Source organism: Rattus norvegicus, chromosome 10 (assembly GCF_036323735.1).
Source record: "Rattus norvegicus strain BN/NHsdMcwi chromosome 10, GRCr8, whole genome shotgun sequence".
In the NCBI taxonomy this organism is placed as follows: Eukaryota; Metazoa; Chordata; class Mammalia; order Rodentia; family Muridae; genus Rattus; species Rattus norvegicus.
The window spans coordinates 65,938,342-65,963,447 of record NC_086028.1 but is presented as its reverse complement, the minus strand read 5'-3'; the positions used below and the strand labels follow the sequence as shown (position 1 = coordinate 65,963,447).

General features: G+C 40.3%; 1 protein-coding gene across 6 annotated transcripts in view; it reads right to left on the bottom strand.

Moving 5' to 3' along the window:
* The window catches only part of Psmd11 (proteasome 26S subunit, non-ATPase 11), a 53,855-nt gene that overhangs the window by 14,076 nt on the left and 14,673 nt on the right, over positions 1 to 25,106 (bottom strand). For 5 of the 6 annotated variants that reach the window (NR_172065.1, XM_063269077.1, XM_006246988.4 and 2 more), the window contains 5 exons: positions 21,198 to 21,322; positions 14,191 to 14,262; positions 13,615 to 13,672; positions 2,732 to 2,926; positions 133 to 277 (listed from right to left, as the gene is read on the bottom strand). Coding sequence is in view for 5 of the 6 variants with exons in the window: in XM_063269077.1 (XP_063125147.1) it covers positions 133 to 277; positions 2,732 to 2,926; positions 13,615 to 13,672; positions 14,191 to 14,262; positions 21,198 to 21,322 (595 nt within the window). In the remaining variant the exon portion in view is untranslated. The remainder of the gene's footprint in view (positions 1 to 132; positions 278 to 2,731; positions 2,927 to 13,614; positions 13,673 to 14,190; positions 14,263 to 21,197; positions 21,323 to 25,106) is intronic. The other variant, XM_063269078.1, reaches the window with a different exon arrangement.

Below are 25,106 nucleotides of genomic sequence, written 5' to 3'. Positions count from 1 at the left end.
CAACCAGCCCCATCGCCTGCAGCTACAGTTACACCTATTAGTGGCCCAACTCCCCACCTAAGCCATCTCTGCTGTACTGCATATTTGGTTGAAATATTAGAGTTCTTCATCCTCCAGATAATGCTCACTTACGTGTTGAGCATGATTTTGCACAGCAACATGTACTTCAGAGATGTGATGGCCTTGGGGCTATCGATGGAGTCATAGCCTTCGAATGCCTCATAGAAGTACGAGTATGCAGTTTTCCAGTCCTTCTCCTCTGCTGCATGAATAATACCTGGTCAATGAACAGAAAGAACAAAGGACCATATAAAATAACAGAACCATAAGAGAGCTATAAAAAGCCTTAGAAATTGACCCCAACAGCATCAAATTACTAATGAGCTCAAGTGTAAACAAAGGAATTGCCACAAGTCACAGCCAGTTCCCAAGAGCTGACATTAGAACCCCAGGTCTCTAGCCTCACTGATCAACACTACCTTTTTAAATGCTCAAAGGGCTTAGAGACCCAATTCAAAAGGAACCCCAAACCCAAACAGTGTGGTTGGTCCCTTGCTTCTTACCACCTAGTCCTACCACCACTGGAACAAATGTTTAACCTCCAGGACATCACCTGGACAGACAGACCAGTGAGCTGACACACACATGCCTGGACCACATGACTGAACTCAATAGTAACATCAGCTCTGGGCTGAGATATAATAAAGTGTTTGACTAACACATACAAGCCCTGCATTTAAACCCAGCACCAAATAAACTAGAATGGTTTCAAACATCTCTAATCCTAGCACTTGGAGGCTGAAACAGGAAGATCACAAGTATAAAGTCATCCTCAACTACAAATCAATTTTAAGGTCATCCTGGGTTTCATGTGTCTGTATCTCAAAAGCAAAACAACAAAACTAAAATAAAAAATAAGAATTAGTAATGAGGGCTGGAGAGATGGCTCAGCAGTTAAGAGCACTGACTGCTCTTCCAGAGGTCCTGAGTTCAAATCCCAGCAATCACAGGTGGCTCACAACCATTTGTAATGGGATCTGATGCCCTCTTCTGGATTGTCTGAAGACAGCTATAGTGTAAAATAAATAAATAAATCTTAAAAAAGAGAGTTAGTAATGCAGCTTTTTCTAAGTTGAGTTTTGTTTTTATTTTCTCTTTGTTTAATTTCTCAAGAAAGGGTCTCACTAGGTAACACAAGCTGTCCTGGAGCTCACTATGTAGACCAAGCTGGCCTCCAACTCTCACAGAGACCCACCTCTCCCTCCAAATGCTGGGAGAAGAATGTGTGCTACTGCACCTGGTTAAATCCAGGACTCATACTGAAGCAGCTTTCCTGATTGGTAACACTCCACAACAGGTTATTTCTTTCATTTCAAATAGACCTTATCTGTGAAGGTATTTTTGCCTATATGCAATCAGTGTATAATAAATCTCATATAACCCAATTCCATAAACAGCTACACACAACTAGCTAGTATTTCTTTATGCTAATAACAAAGTTTATCTAGCTAATCCCAATTTGGTTCCTCTAGGTGAGCTTAATGTTAGCTAAAATGACTATATGCCCTGTATGTTCTCACCTGAAATGACATGGAAGTTAGTAGCCAATAGGCTGAGAAGCTCCTCTCTATACTGTAGCTTAACACCTTTACCTTTACCTATAACCTACCATCTCCCCCAGGGAGAGAAGAGTCTAATCCTAAGTTCAATTTCCAATACCCGCATAGTGGCTGACAACTATCTGTAACTTCAGTCCCAGGAGATCAATGCTCTCTTCTGGCTTCTGTAGGCACCAGGCATACAAGTAGCACACATACATGCAGGCAAAACACCCAGTCATATAAAAATAAATAAATCACACACGTAAGTTAGTTCAAAAGCAAAACCAGAGAGCCAGCAGAGGTGATGTGATCTGTGAGTTGGAAGCCAGCCTGGCTCAGAGCTATATGAGAGCCTGTGTCAAAAAAAAGAAGGGGGCTGGAGAGATGGCTCAGTGGTTAAGAGCACCCGACTGCTCTTCCAGAGGTCACGAGTTCAATTCCCAGCAACCACATGGTGGCTCACAACCATCTGTAAAGAGTTCTGATGCCCTCTTCTGGTGTATCTGAAGACAGCTACAGTGTACTTATATATAATAAATAAATAAATCTTTAAAAAAAAAAAAAAAAAGAAGGAATGAACAAAGGACATATGCAGAAGAGGCATCTGATTTGGGTCCAGAAAGATATACAGGAATCAATATACAGGGTACAAGTTTATGAAAAGACAGAACATTTGAAATTAGGATTATCTTCTAACAGCCCTGATATGTGGCCCTTTCAAAAAAAAAAAAAAATCCTACAAGTTTCCGAGAGTCTCTTAAGAGACTAATAGATTTGTTTCCCACATGTTAAGCCAGTCTGGAAGACAACTCCTACCATTCTTAGTAAGTAACTAAGAGGTAAATTAAGTGAGACCCCTAAGGTATGGCTCTGACAGCCAAGTTTCAAGCCAGGCGCACTAATAACTATGTTCTTAATTATTTTAGACAGTTACTAGGAAAACGCTGATTAGAAAGGCAGCCTTGTAATTGGTTTCTTTGAGGAAGTTTGAGCCAAATTAGCCAATTGTTTTCCAGCCTCAGTTCTACCCTTATTCCACCCAACCCGCCCAGCCCCATCCCCATTCCTTTCATGCTTAAGATAAGGTGAGCAGTAAGAAAGTGCATCTCATGCACTGCTGGGCCTGTTACCTGACTGCATGTCCAGAGTGGCCTGCAATTTAGGGGGGCAGTAGATAGCATTTGCTGTGGTTCGAGCAGAGGTTAAGGCAGCTCGGGCTTTCGGCAGATTACTCAGAGCATGGTAAGTTTTGCTTTCTAAAAGCTGTACTTCAACCAAAAGAGCTTTATCATCCATCTTTTTCAACTCCCGAAGCAGCTGAGAACCTGGAAAAGAAAAATACACATATGTGTTTGTTGCCTCCACCCCACCCCCACGCTACCCCCACCCACTCTTTTAAGATAGGAACTTACTATGTAGCTGTGGATGGCCTGGAAGACCAAGACTACGAAGACCAAGCTGGCCTAAAGGTGTGAGCTGCCATACTCAGCCTCCCCATCCCACCCCCAAAGAAAGTTTGTTTGGGACTGAAGAGAAAGTTCAAAGGTTAAGAACACTGGTTGCTCTGGCAGACCACCTGGCTCAATTCCTAGGACCCACATGGTGGCTCACAACCATCTGTAGTTCCATTTCCAGAGGAACCAATGCCCTTTTCTGCACCAGGCATATATATGGTACATACAAACACTCATATACATATTTTTTATTTTAAAAAAGATAGGTTTGTTTTAATTTTGTGACCGTGTGACTGAAGAATATGTACACATATACATAGGTACGATGCCTTTGCGCTCACAGACACCAAAAGGACACCAGGCACTCTCTCCTTCCACTTTCTACCTACTTCTCTGAGGCAGTCTCTTCCTAACTCTGGGGCTCCCATTTTCTCACCTAACCTGGAAGCTAACAAGTCCCAGTGATCCTCCTATAATCCCAAGCCTTGAAGCTGGTAATTTTTCTAGATTTTCGTGTTGGCCTTAATTTTAATATTATAACACCATAAAATCTCACTCTCCACTTATGGCACTGAGAAGAAACCTTCTAAAACTCATACAGGTCACTTTTATAGCCCATGCAAGAACTAAATTTCTTTCTAATGGGCTTTCAAAAGAAAACTGTATCTCTGAAGTTTTTATTCTAACTACAACACTGGAGCTAATAGTCCTACACACTCACACCTAAGTTTACCGTAAGAATCTTTCCCATCTACCTACCAATCAAAGCACTGTGTAAGAAACCCTGGAAGCAGACATAGTGAAGGTGTGACTGTAAATAACAGCTCTTAAGAGAGCTGTGACAGAATGAGGTAGCCTGACTGGGCTACACGGTAAGAAACTGCTTCAACAAGCCAAACACAAAGAGAACAGGGTACAAGGGCTCATGGGGCAAGGAAGGAGTTTTTAGATACACCAATAGTCTCCAGATACACCTTATTTCGCCAACTCAGAGAAGACTATCATTTATATCATGTACAAAAATAACTTCATATGAATAAAAGGCCTAATTATGAGCATTAAGGCTATGGTGCACATCTATAACTGTAATAGGAGGCTGAAACAGGAGAAGTATGAGCATGAGCCCAGCCCAGCCCCCCCCCCCATATAGTTAACTCCAGACCCAACATGGGCTATATAGTAAAACCTGGTCTCCAAAAGAAAGAGAAAAGAAAGAGCAACTATAAAACCTCTTTAAAATAAAACAAAGAGCCAGGTGTGGTGGTATACACCTTTAAACTCAGCACTTGGAAAGCAGAAACAGGCAGATCTCTGAGTTTCTAGCCATCCAAGGCTACATAGTTTAACCTTGTTTCAGAAGAAAAACAACTAAAGGCTTTCAATTAATTTTTATACCAGTAGGATAAACAACAAAAGAAATGAAAAGGATAAACAGCACCTCATTATAATTTAAATGTGCTTTATTCAACGTGCACACAAGTGGGGGGCCCAAGCCCATTAGTGACTCAGCAAACACTTGTAAGTTCAAGGACAAGATTTTTGTTTTTTTGAGATAGGGTTTTTTGTGTGGGTCTAACTATCCTTGAACCTCTGCCTCCTGAGTGCTGGGATTAAAGGCCTGCACCCAACAAGCCTCAGAGGACAACTCTTGACAGTCAATCTCATGTGTCACCTCATGGGATCCAGGAATTAAACTCAGGTCCTCTGCTGAGCTATTTGTTGGCACAAAACTTACTTTAAAAGACACCATCAATAAAATAAAAAAATTTAACAGGCATGTCAGCTCCACCTATAACCCCAGGATTTGGTAGGTAGAGACCAGGAATTCACAGAGAAAATTACACAGCTAGACTAGCTGAATCCAAAGTTCAGGGGAGAGACCCTCCCTCAGAACATAAGGTGCAAAGCAATCAAGGAACATACCCAATGTCAAACTGTGCCCTCAGACACGAACAAATGTGTATATATATGAACATGCATACACATATGCAATCACACCACACACACAGTATAGTACAATACACCAGAATGTACTACACAAAATGAGAACATCTGAAAAAGTGAAGAAATAACTCAAGAATGGGGGGAAATTCTTACAAATACCAATCCTCCTAATTGATGGGACTAAATATTTTCAAATGCTAATTAATTGAGTAAAAAATAAAAACAGGGACAGCAGGTAGTCCGGCACGGTGATACACACCTTTAATGCTACCCAGCACTCAGATTCAGAGACAGAGAGAGTCCTTAGTTTGAAGCAGGCCTGGTTTATAGAGCAAGTTCCAGAAAGATAATTCAGCTAATAAAGGTGCATGCCTGCAAGCCTCCCATGAGTTCAGTCCCCAAAAACCACACAGCAGGTAAGAACTGATTTCCTTGAGTTGTCTTCTGACCTCCACAAATGCGCCCACACAGATGCTACATACATGCACTCACACAGAGAGATAAACCAGTAAGTAAATGTGAAAAATTAGGATTTAAAAATCAAGGGAAAACACAGAGTTGGATCTGTGGCTCAGCCTTGCTATTCCAGCACCCAAGGTATGAAGAGTGTCATGAGTTAAAGCTAGCCAAGGCTACAAACCAAGATCCTGCTACCCTACAAACAACAAACAAACAAAAACCTAGTAATAAGTAACTCAATTAAAATTAGCTCTGCATCCTGTATCATTAAAGAAATGCAAATCAAACCATAAGGAAATCCTACTTATATACATTAAGGAAACTACAATAAAAGATAGTACTGATGAGAATGTTTCTGCCCCTTGGGAAAAACCTTGGTTGCTCTTCAAAAAACTATAACTAGCACTTGTGCCAGTAACTCCACTTCTAGGCCTGTATTCAAAATAAAAACAGGCGCAAGTAAAACAACAGTATTCCACAAACAGTACAAAATTCTATCACATGATGAATGAGGATCCAGCCATAGGCTGGGGAACTGCTCAAATGGTAAGGTGCTTCTACACTAACCTGAGTTTTGATCTCCAGCACCCAAGTGAAAGGTTACTGCACAGACAGAGGTAAAAGGATCCTCGGCAACTGGTGGCCATCAAGTCTAGCCAATCCATGAACCACCACTCTCAGTGAGAGACCCTGTCTCTAAATTAAGGTGAACAATAATTGAAGAAGATACCCAGCATCAACCTCTATTCTCCATACATACATGAACCAGCAAACATGTACACAAACGGTACATCCAGTGGACAACTGTTTAGCAATAATCAAGTGCCGACACACGTGACAACATGGGTGACTCTCAAGAACATTATTCTAAGTAAAAGATGACCACATGTTATATGACTGCATTCATATAAACTGTCCTAAACAGTAAGATGTATACAGAAATCAAGCAGCAGTTCCCTAGGGCTTGAAAAATGGGGTGAGGAATGAAGAATTAATGAGACTAAAGACAGCTTCTTTCTGAAGTGATAAAAATGTTCTGAAATTAGTGGTGGTCATTGCGCAAACTTAGTAAATACAGTTTTTTGTTTTTAAAATCACTGAATTATGTAACTCTGAAAGATGAATTTTAGAGGCTGGGTAGATAACTCAGTCTGTAAAGTACTTGCCACACAAACTTAAGGACCTGAGTTCAAGCCCCAGAACAAACAAACAAACAAACCAACAAGAAACAAACAAATAGGGGGGATGTGTCAAGGCATGGTGACACTTTTAATCCCAATTCTGGGGAGGCAGAGAAAGGAGAATCCCCAGGAGCTCAATGGCCAGCCAGTCAGTGTACCCTAACCAGGAAGTCCTAAGTCCCCGTCTCAAAAACAAGGTGGAGTCAGGCACAGTACCACCCGCTGTTAGTTCTAGCACTCAGGAAACAGAGCCAGAGACACTGATGGATCTTGTGAGCTGAGGCCAGCTATTCTACATAAAAAGGTTTTGGGCCAGCTAGGGCTCCATGAGGCCTTGTCTCTAAATAAATAAATAAATAAATAAATAAATAAATAAATAGGCAGGTAGGTAGAACACACCTGAGGAACAACACAGGCACACACACACACACACACACACACACACACACACACACACGAATGTTATAAAGCTATCTTTTTTTTTTTTAAGCTACTATCTTCTTAAAACATGAAACTAAGGGGTTGGGGATTTAGCTCAGCGGTAGAGCGCTTGCCTAGCGAGCACAAGGCCCTGGGTTCGGTCCCCAGCTCCGAAAAAAGAAAAAGAAAAAAAAAAAAAAAAACCATGAAACTATTGGCTAGACATGGTGGTGTACAGCTTTAATCCCAACACTTTGGAGGCAGAGGCAGGCAGAGTTCCAGGCCAGCCTGGTGTACAAAGAGTTGCAACACAAAGACACAACCAAGAAACCTTGCCTCAAAAAAATGTACAAACGAACAAATAAGCAAACAAATAAATAAGAAAGTGCCATTTTTGCAGAATAAACACTAAATACTGGCAATATTTTTCTGCAAGAAATCATGGAGCTGGCCTGGCCAAGCTGCCTTAAGAGGCATTCATCATAGGTTTTTCACATTAGATTCCATGGCCCCTGGGGCACACTGAGCCTTCCCATTCCCGAGAGACTGAGGTACTCCCTCAGGCGGTGAAGCACTCAGACCACTTTGTGTGTTCCCTTAGTAGTCATTGAGGCACAGAAACTTGACAGGAGATTTAGTCTTAGACATCAATCTTGTATACCCCATATACCTTGCAAACATTATATCCTGACAACTACAACTGTATTGTTCCTGGCAATTGTCATTATATTCTGTTGCAGATAAAGATATAAAGTATCTGACTGCTCTCAATAAAACTGTCACAGCCTCAATTGTGCTGTGGCCAGTCCAACTTAGCCCGATTTAATTCCTTGAGGCCATCATCAGGTGACCTTGAACCAGTGAGTAAACCCAGGTGCTTATAGGTGGCCCAGAAGATAAAATATGGAGATTTAAAAAGGGGGGGGGGGGGGGCTGGGGATTTAGCTCAGTGGTAGAGCACTTACCTAGGAAGCGCAAGGCCCTGGGTTCGGTCCCCAGCTCCGAAAAAAAGAACCAAAAAAAAATAAATAAATAAAAAAATAAAAAAATAAAAAAGGGGGGAGGGGGCTGGAGAGATGGCTCGGTGGTTAAGAGCACCGACTGCTCTCCCAGAGGTCCTGAGTTCAAGTCCCAGCAACCACATGGTGGCTCACAACCACCTGTAATGAGATCTGATGCTCTCTTCTGGTGTGTCTGAGGACAGCTACAGTGTACTCATATACAATAAAATAAAATCTTAAAAAATAAATTTAAAAAAAGGGAGAAAAAAAAGAAAAAAAGGGAGAAAAATGTTAAAAGGTGAGGAATTCTTGGGAATCATGTGCACACAAGTATAAGGTAGGAGCATTCACTGGAGATAAAAAGATGGGGCAGGGCTCAAAGAGTAACAAAGTTGCTGGAAGGAAGAGTTAAAGCAGATGCTATCAGTTGATGAAGTTCCCCGAGTTCATTAGCAAACTTCAGCCTTCTTTCCCAAGAGGGATCTCTGAATCCCAGCACTTGGTCACACTGAGGAAGAGCCTTAAGGGAAAATTATATGTAAGAGGACTAGGGAAAAAAATCCTAATGATGTTTTTCAGCTTTAAAAAGAAATAAAAACAGTAATGGATTAAAATGACAGTTAACTTTGAAAATGAAAGTGATCAAGAAAAAGAAGAACACAGGAAATATACAAAGAACCTCAAGATATATTGTGAAGCCTCTCTTTCTCAGAGTTGAGGGTTCTCCTCCTTGTGCTGATTTTGCTCCCCCACCTCCGGCTCCAATTTCCCCTACTCTCTACCCTGCCCATTAAACGAAGTTCCTGATAGGATGGAAACTTTTTTCCTGATGTTTCACTTATCTCTTACCTCTTACCGAGGTTGTTAAGGAAGTTTCTCACCTCCATGAGAGAATTAACTCCTCTTAAGCCATAGCACAAGTCTATCAGCTAAGAGACTTTGTATGGAGTGCAAGAGGTCAAAAAGACATGGAAGCCACTCTTTTTACCAGTGAGTGAGACACCCAATCCTAATAACCCAAGGCACAAGTTAGAAATTATATTCCCATTTCATTAAGACTCTTAAGGATTTTCAGCAGACTTGTGCTCAATATGGACCAACTTCCTTTTATATTCTCTCCTTGATTCTATTTCTGGGAAATCTTTCCTTCCCTCTGGTGGAAGATCTTAGCAAATACTTGCTTTACTAGGTATAAATATTGACTTCAGAAGACTAATTATTCAGAAAGATGTCAGGACCAAGCTATTAAACATCAACAAAATAGGGGCTGGAGAGATGGCTCAGTGGTTAAGAGCACTGACTGCTCTTCCAGAGGTCCTGAGTTCAATTCCCAGCAACCACATGGTGGCTCACAACCATCTGTAATGGGATCCAATGCTTTTTTCTGGTTTATCTGAAGATAGCTACAGTGTACTCATATACATAAAATAAATAAATCTTTTTTTTTTAAAAAAAAAAGAAAAAACAAAATAATGAACTCTTAACTTTTGAAATGTTAATAGAAGGCATACATAATGATAATCAGTGACAGATCACATATCCCTCTCAGGTTTATGACCAAATCAGTGCTTTGGTTTTACAGGCATGGCCTAACCAAATTCTGGAAAAAAGACTGAAAAAACTTTCTAATATTAGATGGGACCTGATGAACCACATCAAGATTTCGTTTTCTATCTTTTGCAGACAGTCAATCATCTGAGAGTTGACAGGGATGCAGGAATGATCACTGTTAAACAACTGGCACATGAAAATGCTAATGCTACACGCCAGTTTGCCAATGTTCTTCTTTTAAAGGGAGATATTATAGACTCAAGTGCCTCCACATATACTCACGGGTTAACTCTGGCTACAACCCTCCAAGGGTAGGTAATGCCTCAACTACTGGCAGGCATTCAACAAGGAAAAATAAAACCTTAAAAAAGAAGTCTCGGGCTAGAGAGATGGCTCAGCGGTTAAGAGCACTGACTGCTCTTCCAGAGGTCCTGAGTTCAATTCCCAGCAACCACATGGTGGCTCACAACCATCTGTAATGAGATCTGATGCCCTCTTCTGGTGTATCTGAAGACAGCTACAGTGTACTTACACATAATAAATGAATAAATAAATCTTTAAAAAAAAAAAAGAAGTCTCGGGGTTGGGGGTCTAGCAAGCGCAAAGCCCTGGGTTCGGTCCCCAGCTCCGAAAAAAAGAAAAGAAAAAAAAAGTCTCTTCTTCCTTTTCTTATACATTATACAGATGATATTCTACTTTCTGCTAAAAATAATAAAATGCTACAAGATCTGTTTACAAAATTAAAAATTGAATTATTTCTTTAAGCTTGCATTCCTTATTTAAAAATATTAAATTTTTTATTAAATACTTTAAATGACTTAACAATGGCTTTTACTATTTTATGCCCCTGTAAAATATTAAAAACCAATGCTGGGCTGGAGAGATGGCTCAGCGGTTAAGAGCACCGACTGTTCTTCCAGAGGTCCTGAGTTCAATTCCCAGCAACCACATGGTGGCTCACAACCATCTGTAAAGAGATCCGATGCCCTCTTCTGGTGTGTCTGAAGACAACTACAGTGTACATATATATAAAATAAATGAATAAATCTTTAAAAAAAAAAAAAAACCAATGCTCCTGCACACATACAAGCCTACTCAGGAATTTTGCCAAAAGTTTGATATAACCCAATCATAGACATTCCTTAAAACCCTCAGGGTCAATCTTTTGTAAAAAGAGATAATGGACAACCTACATGTTATTTAAAAGCAAAGGAGGGGGAGCAAGATAGTATGGCTACTCCACACAATATTTTGTCTTTTATATATACAGTACAATTTTTTTTTAATTTGGGGAAGAATGGTCTTACTTCTGCAGAATGTTTTTGAGCCCCTCTGAAAAAATTCACAATCCTTTGGAGAATCCAATTCAATGTCCCAGATCCAGTAAGTCCCTAGAGCCGAGGTTGTGTTTGTTTTTTCTCAGGGTGCTAAAAGTCAGTGTGACTACTTGAAAAACCTATGACACATGCCTCTCAAAGTAGTTAGGCCAAGGCACTCCATGGTTGCCTGCGATTTTCAACTTAATCAATAAGGGAAATGGGATATTATTATTTATAAAGAGCAAGTAGAGACAGGCATGATACCACCTGCCTGTAATCCTAGCAGGAGGGAGGCTAAAGCAGAAGCCCAACTTAAAAAACCTGTCTCAAAGAGAAAAAAAAAGTAACTAGAAAGAAGGTTCAGTGGTTAAGAACACTTTCTGTTCTTGCAGAGAACCCAGGTTCAGTTCCCAGTATCCACATGGTGACTTATACCTCCCATAGGCATGCACACAGTACACATACATAGTACATGCAAGTTAAACACTTAGACACATAAAATAAATGCAACAGCAGGCAATGGGAGATGTCTAGGGTATTTAAAGGTCACATAAGGAGGATTTAACTGACACCAATGACTGATCAAGGAAGAACGCCTTCTTCAATGGTGTACCTACTGGTGAGGTGCCCGTAGTCCTACAAACTCTCATCCATGTTAACCACAGCCTTAATCCACTGGATTACAGAGGAAAACATAATAGTATAGGAATGCAAATCAGAACAAGGAAAGAGACTAGCATGGTGGGAGGGGAGAGAAAAGGGTAACAGGAGTTGAGTATGACTGGCATACATTGCATACTTCAATGAAATGTAATAACAGAACTCATTTATATAATCATAAATGCTAGCAAAGTCTCCTCCTTTTCCTCACTGGGATCCTCCTTGCTCTCTCCCCAGGACTGGAATTACAAGTCTGTTACCACACCTGGCTTTTGACATGGGTTCTGGGGCTCAAATTCCTAAGTTTGCATGGCAGGCATTTTATAAACTGAGCTATCTCCCCAATCACCAGAACTCACCTAATCAAAGTCATGGAGTGCAGTGGCTTGCTTGTTTAGCTGTTTGTCTCAGAATATTCACTGAGTTATACAACTTAGCCACCACAAATGTCAGGTGTTCCTATGGAGCTGTGCACCTTGTGTTCTTGGGACAGGATTTTCCGTGAGACTTGGGGCTGCCTCACAGGTTAAGACAGACTGACTGACCAGTAAGCTTCCGGGTTTCTTCTGTCTGTCTCCTAATAATGGGATTGGAGACCTTGTACTTGAGTTCTAGGAATCAAACTCAGATCCTTGTGTGTTCACAGCAAACGTTTTGCCAACTAAGCCATCCCACTTGTGGACTTTTGACCAAGGTATGATGCACCATGCCCAGCTCCACTTTCAAATTTTAATAGACTTTAAAGGCCAACAAGATGGCCTATCATCAAACCTGAGTTCAATCCAGAATCCACAAGTTAGAAGAACAGACCCAACTTCCTAAAACTATTCTCTGACCTCCACATACGCAGTGTTATTTGCATATATGCATTCTCCCTCCCCCTACCAAAAACAAAGTGTAACAAAAATAAAGTAGATCTGAAGTATATTATGAATGGTAATGTGAGGGGATGGCTAGCACATACATCAGGCAGCTCACAACTACTTGTAACTCCAGCAACGGGGATCCAACATTTCTGATTTCCATGGGTAGATACAGATATGAAAATATTCATAGACGTATACACATAAAAATAAACATTAAAAAATAAAATACAGGGTGATGGAGAAATGGCTCAGCAGTCAAGAGTGCGAGCTGCTCTTCCAGAGGACCCAGGTTCAATTCCCAGCAACCACATGGAAGCTCACACTGTCTAACTCATGTTCCAGGGGATCCAACACCTCACACAGACATACATGCAGTCAAAACACCGAGGCACATAAAATAAAAGTAAAAAAATTACAAAAAATTATAGTAGCTTTATAGTAGCCTATAAAGCAACTGTAACTTAAAAACTTAAATCTGAAATTACCAAGATATTATGCATAAAATAATCTAAAAAAATTCATGGGCTGGAGAGATGGCTCAGCACTTAGGAGCACTGACTGCTCTTCCAGAGGTCCTGAGTTCAAATCCTGGCTCACAACCATCTGTAATGAGATCTGATGCCCTCTTCTGGTATATCTGAAGACAGCTACAGTGTACTCACATATATAAAATAAATAAATAAATCTTTTAAAAAAAAAATTTGGGGTTGGGGATTTAGCTCAGTGGTAGAGCGCTTGCCTAGCAAGCACAAGGCCCTGGGTTCGGTCCCCAGCTCCGAAAAAAAAAGAAAAGAAAAAAAAATTCATTTACTATTTCAATAAAATGACTTTTACTGCCTTAAATTTAAAGCTTAGAAATGATGTCTGTTCTATAAAATTGAGATTAAGCCCAGCTGGCTTTCCAGAAATTTATATCCATGCTACTAGGTAAACATTAGCACTGAGCTGCACTTCTATCCCAGTCTTTTAGAAATCTAAAGCAGCACTTTACTGTGACAAATTTATAAATTTGTTAATTTATAAACTGTAATCTACCTAGAATACTTCTTAGACACAAGTAAACTTTGACTATTAACAATCAGTAAGAATAACCAAATTTGGAATCCACTCATTTAGCTAGCTTAAAGGTCTTATTTTGATTTCTACCAGTTTACTTACCCAAATGTAATGCTTCCTGGTACCTCTTGGTATCAAAATACAAAGACACCAGCCTTGCCTAGAAAAGAGAAAAGGCATTGATTACAGGGAACAAGGGGAAAAGCCACAGAAGGCAACCAAAGGTTGACACTCACAGAACACTTACTGTTCTTTCTGTACAAGATCTGATGATAACATCAAGTTCAACACAGCAACTGAACTCAGTCCCAGTACTATTTCTTACCATGGCCAAAGGACTGTTAACTATACCAACTGTTGGAATTTTCTATACTAAAACAGCAAAAGTATCTCAAAACTTCAAGAAAAAAAAAAAATCAAAATAATTTAAAAGACACCAAATATGGTAGTTCACATCTATAAACCCAGAATTCCGGAGACTGAGACAAAAAAGTTTGCCAAAGGTCTGAAGCCATCCTAAGCTGTAGAATAAGAGAATGTTCTTAAAAAAAAAAAAACAAGAAAAAAAAAAAAGGAAAGAACTTCTAGCAGGGACATTCCTTCAGGAGACAGAGGCACTGCTCACACTTCTGTCTTATCTAACGTGACAGAGCTGAAGCCACTGTTAAGTAGACGCACCTCCAATGCTTGGCGTAAGAAGGTTCTTTTCTCTGATTTGGCCCATTCGATGCATTCTAAACATAGCTCGACCTGCAAGAGAGACATGCATATAACACGATGCCTTACCTTCTTCCAACTCAGCACAATTAGAAGCAGGAAAGCTCTAACTCCCTTCTTTCAGACTCCCCATGTTGCACACAGTCCGTAGGACGCTGGCCCACAAGATCTCAACATGTAATGCTTACGCTGGAATCAAGAAGCAACTTGGCTTTTAAACATTATATTCTGGCATGGTGGTGAACACCTGTAGTTCCAACATTTGTAAGGAAGTAGCAGGCACGTCCCTATGATCAGTGAGCCTGGTCTACATAGTGAGTTCCATGACAGTCAGGGATATATAGAGATACTGTCTCAAATTTTTTAAAAAAAAGTGTTCTTTGGAAAAAGCTTCCTCTTCTACATTCCTACTAGATATTCATAATTTCTCAACACATAGTCCTGGAATGTCTAGTTCTATGACATCGTAGGTATCTTTAAAGCACAGCTCTCTCCCTGAAGAGTTGAGAATAGTAATGGTAAGCACTGTGACTATGCTAGCAAAAGGAGGTGAAACACTATCATTCACACAGAAAAACAAATACAGTAAACTTAATTTATATTAAAGGGGAAGATAGGGGGTGGAGAGATGGCTCAGTGGTTAAGAGCACTGACTGCTCTTCCAGAGGTACTGAGTTGAATTCCCAACAACCACATGGTGGCTCACAACCATCTGTAATGGGATCTGATGCCCTCTTCTGGTGTGCCTGAAGACAGTGACAATGTACTCATATGTAATAAATAAATAAATCTTTTCTATAAAGGTTGCTAATAATAATAAGGCAATGAAACAAGAAACTGAACTTTCTGGAGAACTGCTAATGCAATGGGTTCTTATGTAAATTCAAAGTTCTTCTGAGAGATAGACATTGTAAGAGAGGGAAACTGAAGAGAATAATCTAACCTGATGAGATTGACAAGTTCATGAAGTAAACAAAAACAACACTGAGACAATTCACTAGGACTAAGCTAATGAATTCTAACTAACACCTCACTGAAGCCCTCTGGTGGCTACCTAATCTCCAATGTTAAACACAACTAATCTCCACAGAACAAAAACTAAACTAAAAGCAAACCCATCACAACCTTAAGAGTTTTGCAGTATGTTATAAAAAGCCAAATTCAAGATATATTCATAATATGGATGGACTGAAAATATTCTGAGTTTTGTTTTTCTGTGTATTCAAGACAGGGTTTCTTTGTGTAGCCTTGGCTGTTCTAGAACTAGCTCAGTAGTCCAGGCTGTCCTCCAACTCACAAAGATCCACCTGCCTCTGCTCCTCAGTACTGGAATTAGAGGCCTGTGCCACCACTGCCTGGTTGTTTTGAATGTTTTTAGCAAGGAAAATACAATAGTCTTAAGTCATATATGACTTGTGAGGCTAAGACAATGTCCATCAGTTTTACCTGGAGTGATTTCCCAAATAACATAAAATAAATGCTGAGAAATTGGTAGATTCCGCTATACTATGTAGTACTTCAGTAAATACTCCAAGGGATTGAGGAGATGGCTCCCCAGTTAAGAGCACTGGCTGCTCTTCAGAGGACCCAAGTTCAATTCTCAGGACCCACATGTGACACCAATTCCAGGGGATCTAATACCCTCACACAGACAAACCTAAATGCAGGCAAAACATCAATGCACATAAAAAACTCCAAAACAGGGGCTTGAGACCCCATATGAACAACAATGCCAACCAACCAGGGCTTCCAGGGACTAAGCCACTACCCAAAGACTATACATGGACTGACCCCGGACTCTGACCTCATAGATAGCAATGAATAGCCTAGTAAGAGCAACAGTGGAAGGGGAAGCCCTTGGTCCTGCCAAGACTGAACCCCCAGTGAACGTGATTGTTGGGGGTAGGGCGGTAATGGGGGGAGGATGGGGAGGGGAACACCCATTTAGAAGGGGAGCGGGAGGGGTTAGGGGGATGTTGGCCTGGGAACCGGGAATGGGAATAACAATTGTAATGTAAATAAGAAATACCCAATTTAATAAAGATGGAGGGGAAAAAAAAAAACAACTCCAAAACAGTCCTAAGCAAGAGACAGTCCAGTCTACTCTAGCATCTCACCCACCTTCATTTCCCTGAGAATCCAGACGTTAAGCAATTTTCACAAGGTCACATATTGGCTTTCCCTACCCACAGAGTTCTTTCTGCCTTAACCAAAACTTCAGTTAAGGTCACTACAGACACCCTCCTCGAACAAGAAAGTTTCTGTGCCTTCAAATGAATTTGCAATCTATTTTCAATTACTGAATATATGGTTTGCTTTATCTATGGTAATAATTATGAAACCAGTTCCAGAGAAAAAATTGAAAGGTCACGCAGCTTGCCACATAGTCATTTTGTCTGAGTGACTTAGTGCTTGGTATCCATCATGTGGATACCAAGGATGGACATAAGGTCATCCATCAGGTTTAGCAGCAGGTATCTTTACCAGCAAGCCATTTTGTCAGCCCCTCCCTTTCATTATTAATAAAAAGCTCTTTAACACAAATCTAGCTCTCTTAACAATATTCTCAGAATTCCTCAGGCCTCAACAGCACTAAAACAGGGAGCCATCTATGCCTTCCTTCTCTGTTTTCACATTACCAGAGAATTTTAAAGAACCAAGATCAAGGGCTGGGGATTTAGCTCAGTGGTAGAGCGCTTACCTAGGAAGCGCAAGGCCCTGGGTTCGGTCCCCAGCTCCGGAAAAAAAAAAAAAAAGAACCAAAAAAGAACCAAGATCAAACACTGTATCAATTTCCCCACAACAAAAACTTTTGAGTCACCTAAACAAGGAAAAGTGAGATATGTTCATATCTCATTATTAAATAAACTCTTATCTACAGGCTAGCGAGATGTCTAACTGGTTAAGAGAACTGGCTGCTCTTCTAGAGGACCCATGTTCAATATTCAGCGCCAGTCCCCCAGGATTTAACAACCTCTTCTGGCCTCTGAGGGACACTACCTGGTTCACAGACACACATGTACACAAAACATATATATATATATATATATATATATATATATATATATATATATATATATATACACACACACACACACATATATGTATATATATGTGTGTGTGTGTGTATGTATGTATATGTATATATATAAAACATATATAAATAAAATCATTAAGTTAAAAAGACAAAGCCTCAGATCTTAATTCAGGAAAATGTTTTCTGAACACCAAACCAAAGGTCTGATACAGTCCTTGTTCTTCAAGTACTAATTATGTAATTCTTTTAAGATGAACTACTCTAGGAGCCAGAAAGACAGCTCTGCTATTAAAGGTAACTGCCAGCTCTTGCAGGAGACCTGACTTTAGTTCCCAGCACCTACATGGCAGGTCACAATGCCCCATGTAATTCCAGTTTCAGGGACCCAACATTCTCATCTGACCTCTTCAGGCACTGGACACACATGGTGCACATATATACATGCAGGCAAGACACTTATGCCCATAAAATAAATCTAAAAAAAAATTTTAAATAGCCATAGAATGTGACATATGCTGGGAATGGGGAAAGCCCTGAGTTACCTCAAGGTATAGGATAATTCCCAAGTGAAACTATGTTGAAAATGGTAAGGCAAATGCATAATTGTCATATAAGGGTAAAAAAAATCAGAAATATAAGATGTATAAAATAGAATGTGGGTCACTGAAGAAGTTAAGATCACATCAACATTAACAAGAAAAAATGCCCAAGAAAGTAAACCTGAGAGGAGATTACAAAGGAATACTGCACACCATGAGGAGCAGACGGGTTCTCAGCAAACCAAGCATGAAACGTATTCAGAAGAGGGGGATCAAGGTGCTGGAATATACTGTATTCCAGAAAGCCATGAATTACCTAAAGCTGACAGTGGAGAGCCACTGAAGGCTCAATCAAGAACAGAAGAGATACAAAAATTTTTGAATGCTAGTTAGTAAAATATCTTGAAAATAAGCCAAGCAGTGCTGGTGCATACCTTTAATCCCAGCACTCGGGAGGCAGGGTACATAGATCTCTGTGAGTTCAAGGTTACAGTAAGATGGTCTCAAAAGAAACCAAGAAAATCCAAAAAACAATACAGATAAAAAGGAAAAACAAAATAGTTAAAAAGAAAACTAATATAAAGCCAGGCAGTAGTAGTGCACGCCTTCAATCCCAGGACTCAGAAGGCAGAGGCAGGCAGGTCTCCTCAGTTTTAGGACAGCCAGAGCCACACAGAAAAACCCTGTCTCCAAAAAAGAGAGAGAGAGAGAGAGAGAGAGAGAGAGAGAGAGAGAGAGAGAGGAAAAACAAAAAAAAAGAAAAGATAAGGTGGGAGTAGGGAGAAAGAAAGTGTGAAAGTCAAGTGTGGTAGCACACACCAATAATCCAGAAAGCTGTCCTCTGACCCCAACACATGCATCATAGAACATGGGTACACAGACAAAGTAGAATTTTTTTTTCATAGCAAATAACCTGTAACTCACAAAAACTACCAAAAAGAAAATCCAATCAAAGAAATAGACAGGGGGCTGGGGATTTAGCTCAGTGGTAGAGCGCTTACCTAGGAAGCGCGAGGCCCTGGGTTTGGTCCCCAGCTCCGGAAAAAAAAAAAAAAAAAATAGACAGGATTTTTTTTTTGATAAATTGCTAATTGTCAAAAAAGTCTCTAATTAACACTGAAGTTACACACACATAGACATGACACAATGCAGCAGGTATGGTAGTGCACGCCTGTAATCGCAGCACCTGGAGGCTACAAGAGGATTTCAAGTTCCACAGCAGCCTGAGAGATGAGAGCCTGACTCAGAAGGACGATGAGCCCAGCGAGGGGTACACTTGCAGTCCTAGCACTTGGAAAGCAGATTTGGCAGAATCTCTATTGGTATGAGGCCAGGCTGGTACACCTAACAAATTCCAAACCAGTCAGGACTACACAGTGAGACACCTCTAAAAAAGGACAGATTAATTATTTAAATTTTCTACAACATGCCTGAGCACTTCCTTCTACTCTTGGAAAGGGAAGGAGGTCATTAATTGGAGGAAATGAACAACTGCAATGTGCAGAAACAGTAGAGAGCCCAGACATGGAGCCATACAACAAAGCCAGTGAGTACCTCAGATCAAATGAAAAGAGCACCATGTGTGAGCTGAGTGTGTTTCCGCAAAGGAGTAAGGGTTAAAGGCCTGGTGGCCTGTGCTTTTTAATCCTAGCACTCCAGAAGCAGAGGCAGGTGGGTCTCTCTGAATCCCAGGCTGATCTGGTGGTCAGCATAATGAGTTCCAGGTTAGCCAAGGATACACAGTGAGACTCTCCAAAACAAACAAACAAACAAACAAACAAACAAAACCTGAAGAAAAAATTATTTTTAACCTAAAAAAATTTCTAAGTAGCATTTATTAGTCAGAAGTCAACATTCATTGGTCAGCCTGTCTTAAGGAATGCTACTTCAGACCAAAGATGAACTCACAGATACAAAGTACAATTTAGAAAACAAGTTAAGACTTGATTTAAAATAAATAAACAGGGGCTGGAGAGATGGCTCAGCGGTTAAGAGCACCCGACTGCTCTTCCAGAGATCCTGAGTTCAATTCCCAGCAACCACATGGTGGCTCACAACCATCTGTAAGGAGATCCGATGCCCTCTTCTGGTGTATCTGAGGACAGCTACAGTGTACTTATATATAATAAATTAATAAATCTTTAAAAATAAATAAATAAATAAATAAATAAACAAACAAACAAACATTTCTAAAAAGTATTTTTAATTCACCAAATAACTATAATATTTTGATTCAAAAGCATTTATCTAGATAGCATCTATTTTTAAGCTATCATAGACCACAAACAAGGAAACTGAAGACTGCAAATAAAGTTAATAGCTTGGCTTCATCAGAGCGGGGGCTGGAGAGATGATGACTCAGCAGTTCATGACCACATACTGTTCTTGAAGAGAACCTGAGTTCAGTTCCCAACACCCACATAACAGTGTACTACCATCCATAATACTAGTTCCAGGGCATCTAATGCCCATTTCTGGCCTCAAAGGGCACCAGACTCATATTTAGTGAGTACATATACATACATGCAGGAAAACACTAATACACATAAAATAAATAAATCTAAAAAGTAAAAAAGCATCAAAGCAAGAAAACAAACTTAACAAAATAGAATTCCAAAGTAGGATCCATGTGTCCTGGATTTCTGAAACCCCTCACTCATTCCAATATACTACTGTGGGATTTCGTTGTCACTGCAAGTTCACCTAAGATACAGTAGATAATCAGACATAGCAGCTGGCAATTCTAGCCCCCGACTTTATGTATTATCACACATCTTATATTTCATCTGCCTTCCCTCCTAACATGTAATCCTCATGAGAGTATTACTGTGTTTTGTCGGCTCTATCCCTTCTGGCTATAATAGGCACTCAGTAAATACTGGGTCCTGAGAGGACCTCTTCTGAACAGCTCAAAGTCCACTTTAAACTTGTAAGTAACATGTATAAAAACATCAGTCACTTCCCAACACATGAAACACAACAGATGGATGCTCACCCCTTAATAAAGGCATGTAAGCCATACAAAACATGACAAGAAAGGATGCCACAAGGCTTAACTGGTGCTCGTAAGAAACTTCGTGACACAAGATGAAAGGTACCACAGACACAGAGAACATTACAAAGGTGTGGCAATACAATACCTCAAAGACAAGAATCAGTTTGTGACCCTGATGTAATGAGGATTCCAGGGACCACTGACAATCTCCACTTACAAAGCAAAGCATGGAACAGACTCAAAGTATCAAATGCCCTGTAACAAAGAGAAACTGACATGATAAGTCCTGAGCACCCTCCCAGCTGTCCCTTCCACACAGTGCCACAGTCAAGTAAGTAGGCATCTTTCACTGAAACACACTTCTTTCTCTCTGCTTCCTGTCACTAATATAACTTACCTCCTGCCCTGTAGCTGCTTCCATATCTAGAAACAGATCAAGAAGAGACCGGACCAGACGAGCTGCTTTAGCTTTACTGATGGAATTCAAGAAAGGTCGTACATACTTCAGGAGTCCTCCAAGCTCTGTGTGGATGGCAATTCAGAAAATAAAATGTAAATTTTAATATTAGAAACAAAATCTTCATTTAAAAATGAGCCTCAGGGGGTAAAGATGCTTGCTGCTAAGTCTGAGGCCTACGTTAGAGCCCTGGACCCAATTCCTGCCAACTGTGTTTTAAGCTCCACACAAGCACATGGCATGCATGTATTCCCCAAATACACACTAATTAAGTGTTTTCTAAAACTCCATTAAACTCTGTCTAAGAAAACTGAGCTGCTATAATAAAAATCATTCCTTGTTTCAGTCTAATGGAACACACTAGAAGTTTTAACAATTCCCAGCAAAGCCAGGTGTGGTAGGTGACATCTGTAATCCTAGCACTTAAGGAGGAAGCAGAACTACAGTGACTCTGAGGCCAGCCACATAAGTTCTAAGTCTACAGTGTGGGATGCTGTTTAATTATTTTTAACTCACAGCAGATAGTAGAACATCAACAATGTTATCACCTACCAAGGTTGTACTCCACTCCTGCTTATTCACTGGATCACTATGTTACCTCCCAGGAAACGCCCATCTACACATCATTTATCCATTTTAATAAAAGAAACCCAGCAAAGTACTTCTGTTATCAAGAACGGTCTTATCAAACATGAACTATGCTATGCACCTGCCCACCATGGACAAAATCACAACCAGCAAATATCAAGTCACAAGGGTAATCTTTTTACCCTTCAGACTGCCTTAACAGTCTCCCTCAGACAGATGTTTCCAACTCCAGGCTTCTAAAGTGTCCCTGTGCAGCCTTTCAGCAGTAACAACACTTCTTTAGTACAGTGAGATCAGGATGACTTGTCCTTTTCTTTTTTAAATTTATTTGTTTATTTTATGTATATGAGTACACTGTAGCTGTCTTCAGACACACCAGAAGAGGGCATCGGATTCATTACAGATGGTTGTGAATCACCATGCAGTTGGTGGGAATTGAACTCAGGACCTCTGGAAGAGCGGTCGGTGGTCTTAAATGCTAAGCCTGATTAATAAGTATTTCATTATACCCTTTAAAAATTCCTCATTAATCTCCAAAACCTAAGTCTGGGGGTTGGGGATTTAGCTCAGTGGTAGAGCACTTGCCTAGGAAGTGCAAGGCCCTGGGTTCGGTCCCCAGCTCCAAAAAAAAAAAAAAAAAAGAACCAAAACCTAAGTCTGAAGCAATGACTTAAAAAACTGTCCATCACAGACAACTCATCTCAAAAAACAACCAAACAAACAACAACAAATAAAAAACAACTAAAAATAAAGCTTTCTTCTCCCTTTTAGAAGATGGCAACTCAGGAAATCTAAGAGAGTAACTTTAGTAACAATAGAGAGGTGCATGTTAAACAAACAAACAAACAAACAAAACAAAATTAGACAATGCTTTGTTTTGTTGTTTTGGAGACAGGATTTCACTGTGTGGCCCTGACTGTCCTGGAATTCACTCTGTAGACCAGGCTGGCTTCAAACTCAAAGATTCATCTGCCTCGGGGATTAAAGACGTGTGCTGCCACCACCCAGCAACAATGTTTTTAGGATTTATTTTTATCGTTTTTAATTACATGTGTGCACCTGCAAATAAGAGCAAATGTCCTCAGAGGTCAAAGATCGAAGAACTCAAGATGCCCTTAGAAGAGCAAGAGTTAGAGTTAGAGTTGTAAGCAACACAATATGGAGTGACAGAAATCAAACTTGGGTCTTCTCAGATAATAACAAGTGTTCTTTACTGAGCCATCTCTCTAATCCCTAGACAATGTTTTAACTAAACAAGAAGTATTTTGGGAATGTAGGTTGAAGCAATCTTAGTGCCAGTGTCTCTTTAATATTCTCTAATTGTAGACTCATCCTCCTGAGAACTCTAATTCAGGGCAAGCAAACTTTGCCCTCCTGAAACAGAAATTCAGTGTCCTTGAACTCCTCATCTGCTCAAGTCAGAGGAGACAAAGAACTATGTGAGGTGCCAAAGGAGAGCTCTATACAGAATGCAAACCTCCATCTCGTCACTCCCCAGGACTGACTTGATTCTCAATGTCTAAGACTTCTTCCCATTTTGTATTCTCATTTATGTCATATATTCACTATCAAGGTGCCTTCATACCAGAAGCCCACCTGAAGTATATTCCTAACTTCCATAAATTCTATATAGCCTTTAGAGGTTTAACTAAGGAACTATTGAGTCTTCCATACAACAGTCAACAGTGAATTTTTTATCTCTCATCAAATTCCTTCTTGTGCCCTTCTCTCTGCTTCCTGTCCACCATGAGTTTAACAGTTCTGTTCCACTTGTGCCCTCCCTGCTACAAGAAGTGAAAGCTCTAAAACAATTGGCAAAATAAATCCCTCTTGCCCTAAGCAAAAAATCCTAGTCCCATATGGAGTGCCCCAGCACTCAGAAAACTAGGGCAGTAGGATCACAACAAGTGAGTTCTACAGAGAGATAATCCTGTTTCAAAAGAACAGAAATGAGACTCTGTACACACACACACACACACACACACACACACACACACACACACACACACAGGTGCACTCGATACTGTATTTATGTAAATTTAATTATTTATACAGGTATGGATTGTGTCTGTAGAGGCTGGAGGAGAACCTAGCTGGCATGTACTCCACTATTAAGATATATGCACCACGGGGGTTGGGGATTTGGCTCAGTGGTAGAGTGCTTACCTAGGAAGCACAAGGTCCTGGGTTCGGTCCCCAGCCCCATAAAAAAAAAACAACAACAACAAAAAAAAGATATATGCACCACTAGTTCATGATGGCTTTATTTACTTAAAGGACATCTGACACAAAAATCCTTCTTTCATATTTTTCTATTATGTTTGAAAAACTGTGATTTTAGTGATTAATATGTTCAAAAAGCAGCCTATTCCAATCTTGATCAAAGAATTTTTGGAAACAAATCTGTATTTTTTTTTAAGCACATCTGTATCTCCTTCCACTGTCTTTAAATATTTAATGTGGAGCTTGAGACCCCATATGAACAACAATGCCAACCAACCAGGGCTTCCAGGGACTAAGCCACCTGGGCTCCAAACTCATAGGTAGCAATGAACAGCCTAGTTAAGAGCACCAGTGGAAGGGGAAGCCCTTGGTCCTGCCAAGACTGAACCCCCAGTGAACATGATTGTTGGGGGTAGGGCGGTAATGGGGGGAGGATGGGGAGGGGAACACCCATAAAGAAGGGGAGGGGGAGGGGCTAGGGGGGATGTTGGCCTGGAAACGGGGAAAGGTAATAACAACTGAAATGTAAATAAGAAATACCCAAGTTAATAAAGATGGAGGAAAAAAAGAAAAAAAATATTTTAAGGTAACTATCATTCGCAGTTCTTCAACCTTCCTGTTCTCAAAGGTAAAGATCCTCACTGTTTCAAATGTTCCTCCAGTATCCTGTTTCCAATGACTGTCCCCTCAGTCGCTCTCCTGAGTAAGTTATGTAGTTTTGTAAAAGAATGTCTGGGGGCTGGGGATTTAGCTCAGTGGTAGAGCGCTTACCTAGGAAGCGCAAGGCCCTGGGTTCGGTCCCCAGCTCCGGAAAAAAAGAACCAAAAAAAAAAAAAAAAAAAAAAAAAGAATGTCTGATAGGCTTGTGGTAACTCCAAAGAAAATGCTCTCAGGGTGGGGCAGAGTTGGCTACCACACAGCTACTACAAAGCAGTTCTTTTAAAAAGTGAGGGGAAGTGGGTTTTTTGTTTGTTTGTTTGTTTGTTTGTTTGTTTGTTTTGAGAAAAGGTCTCACTGTGCAGCACCAGTATCAGTCAC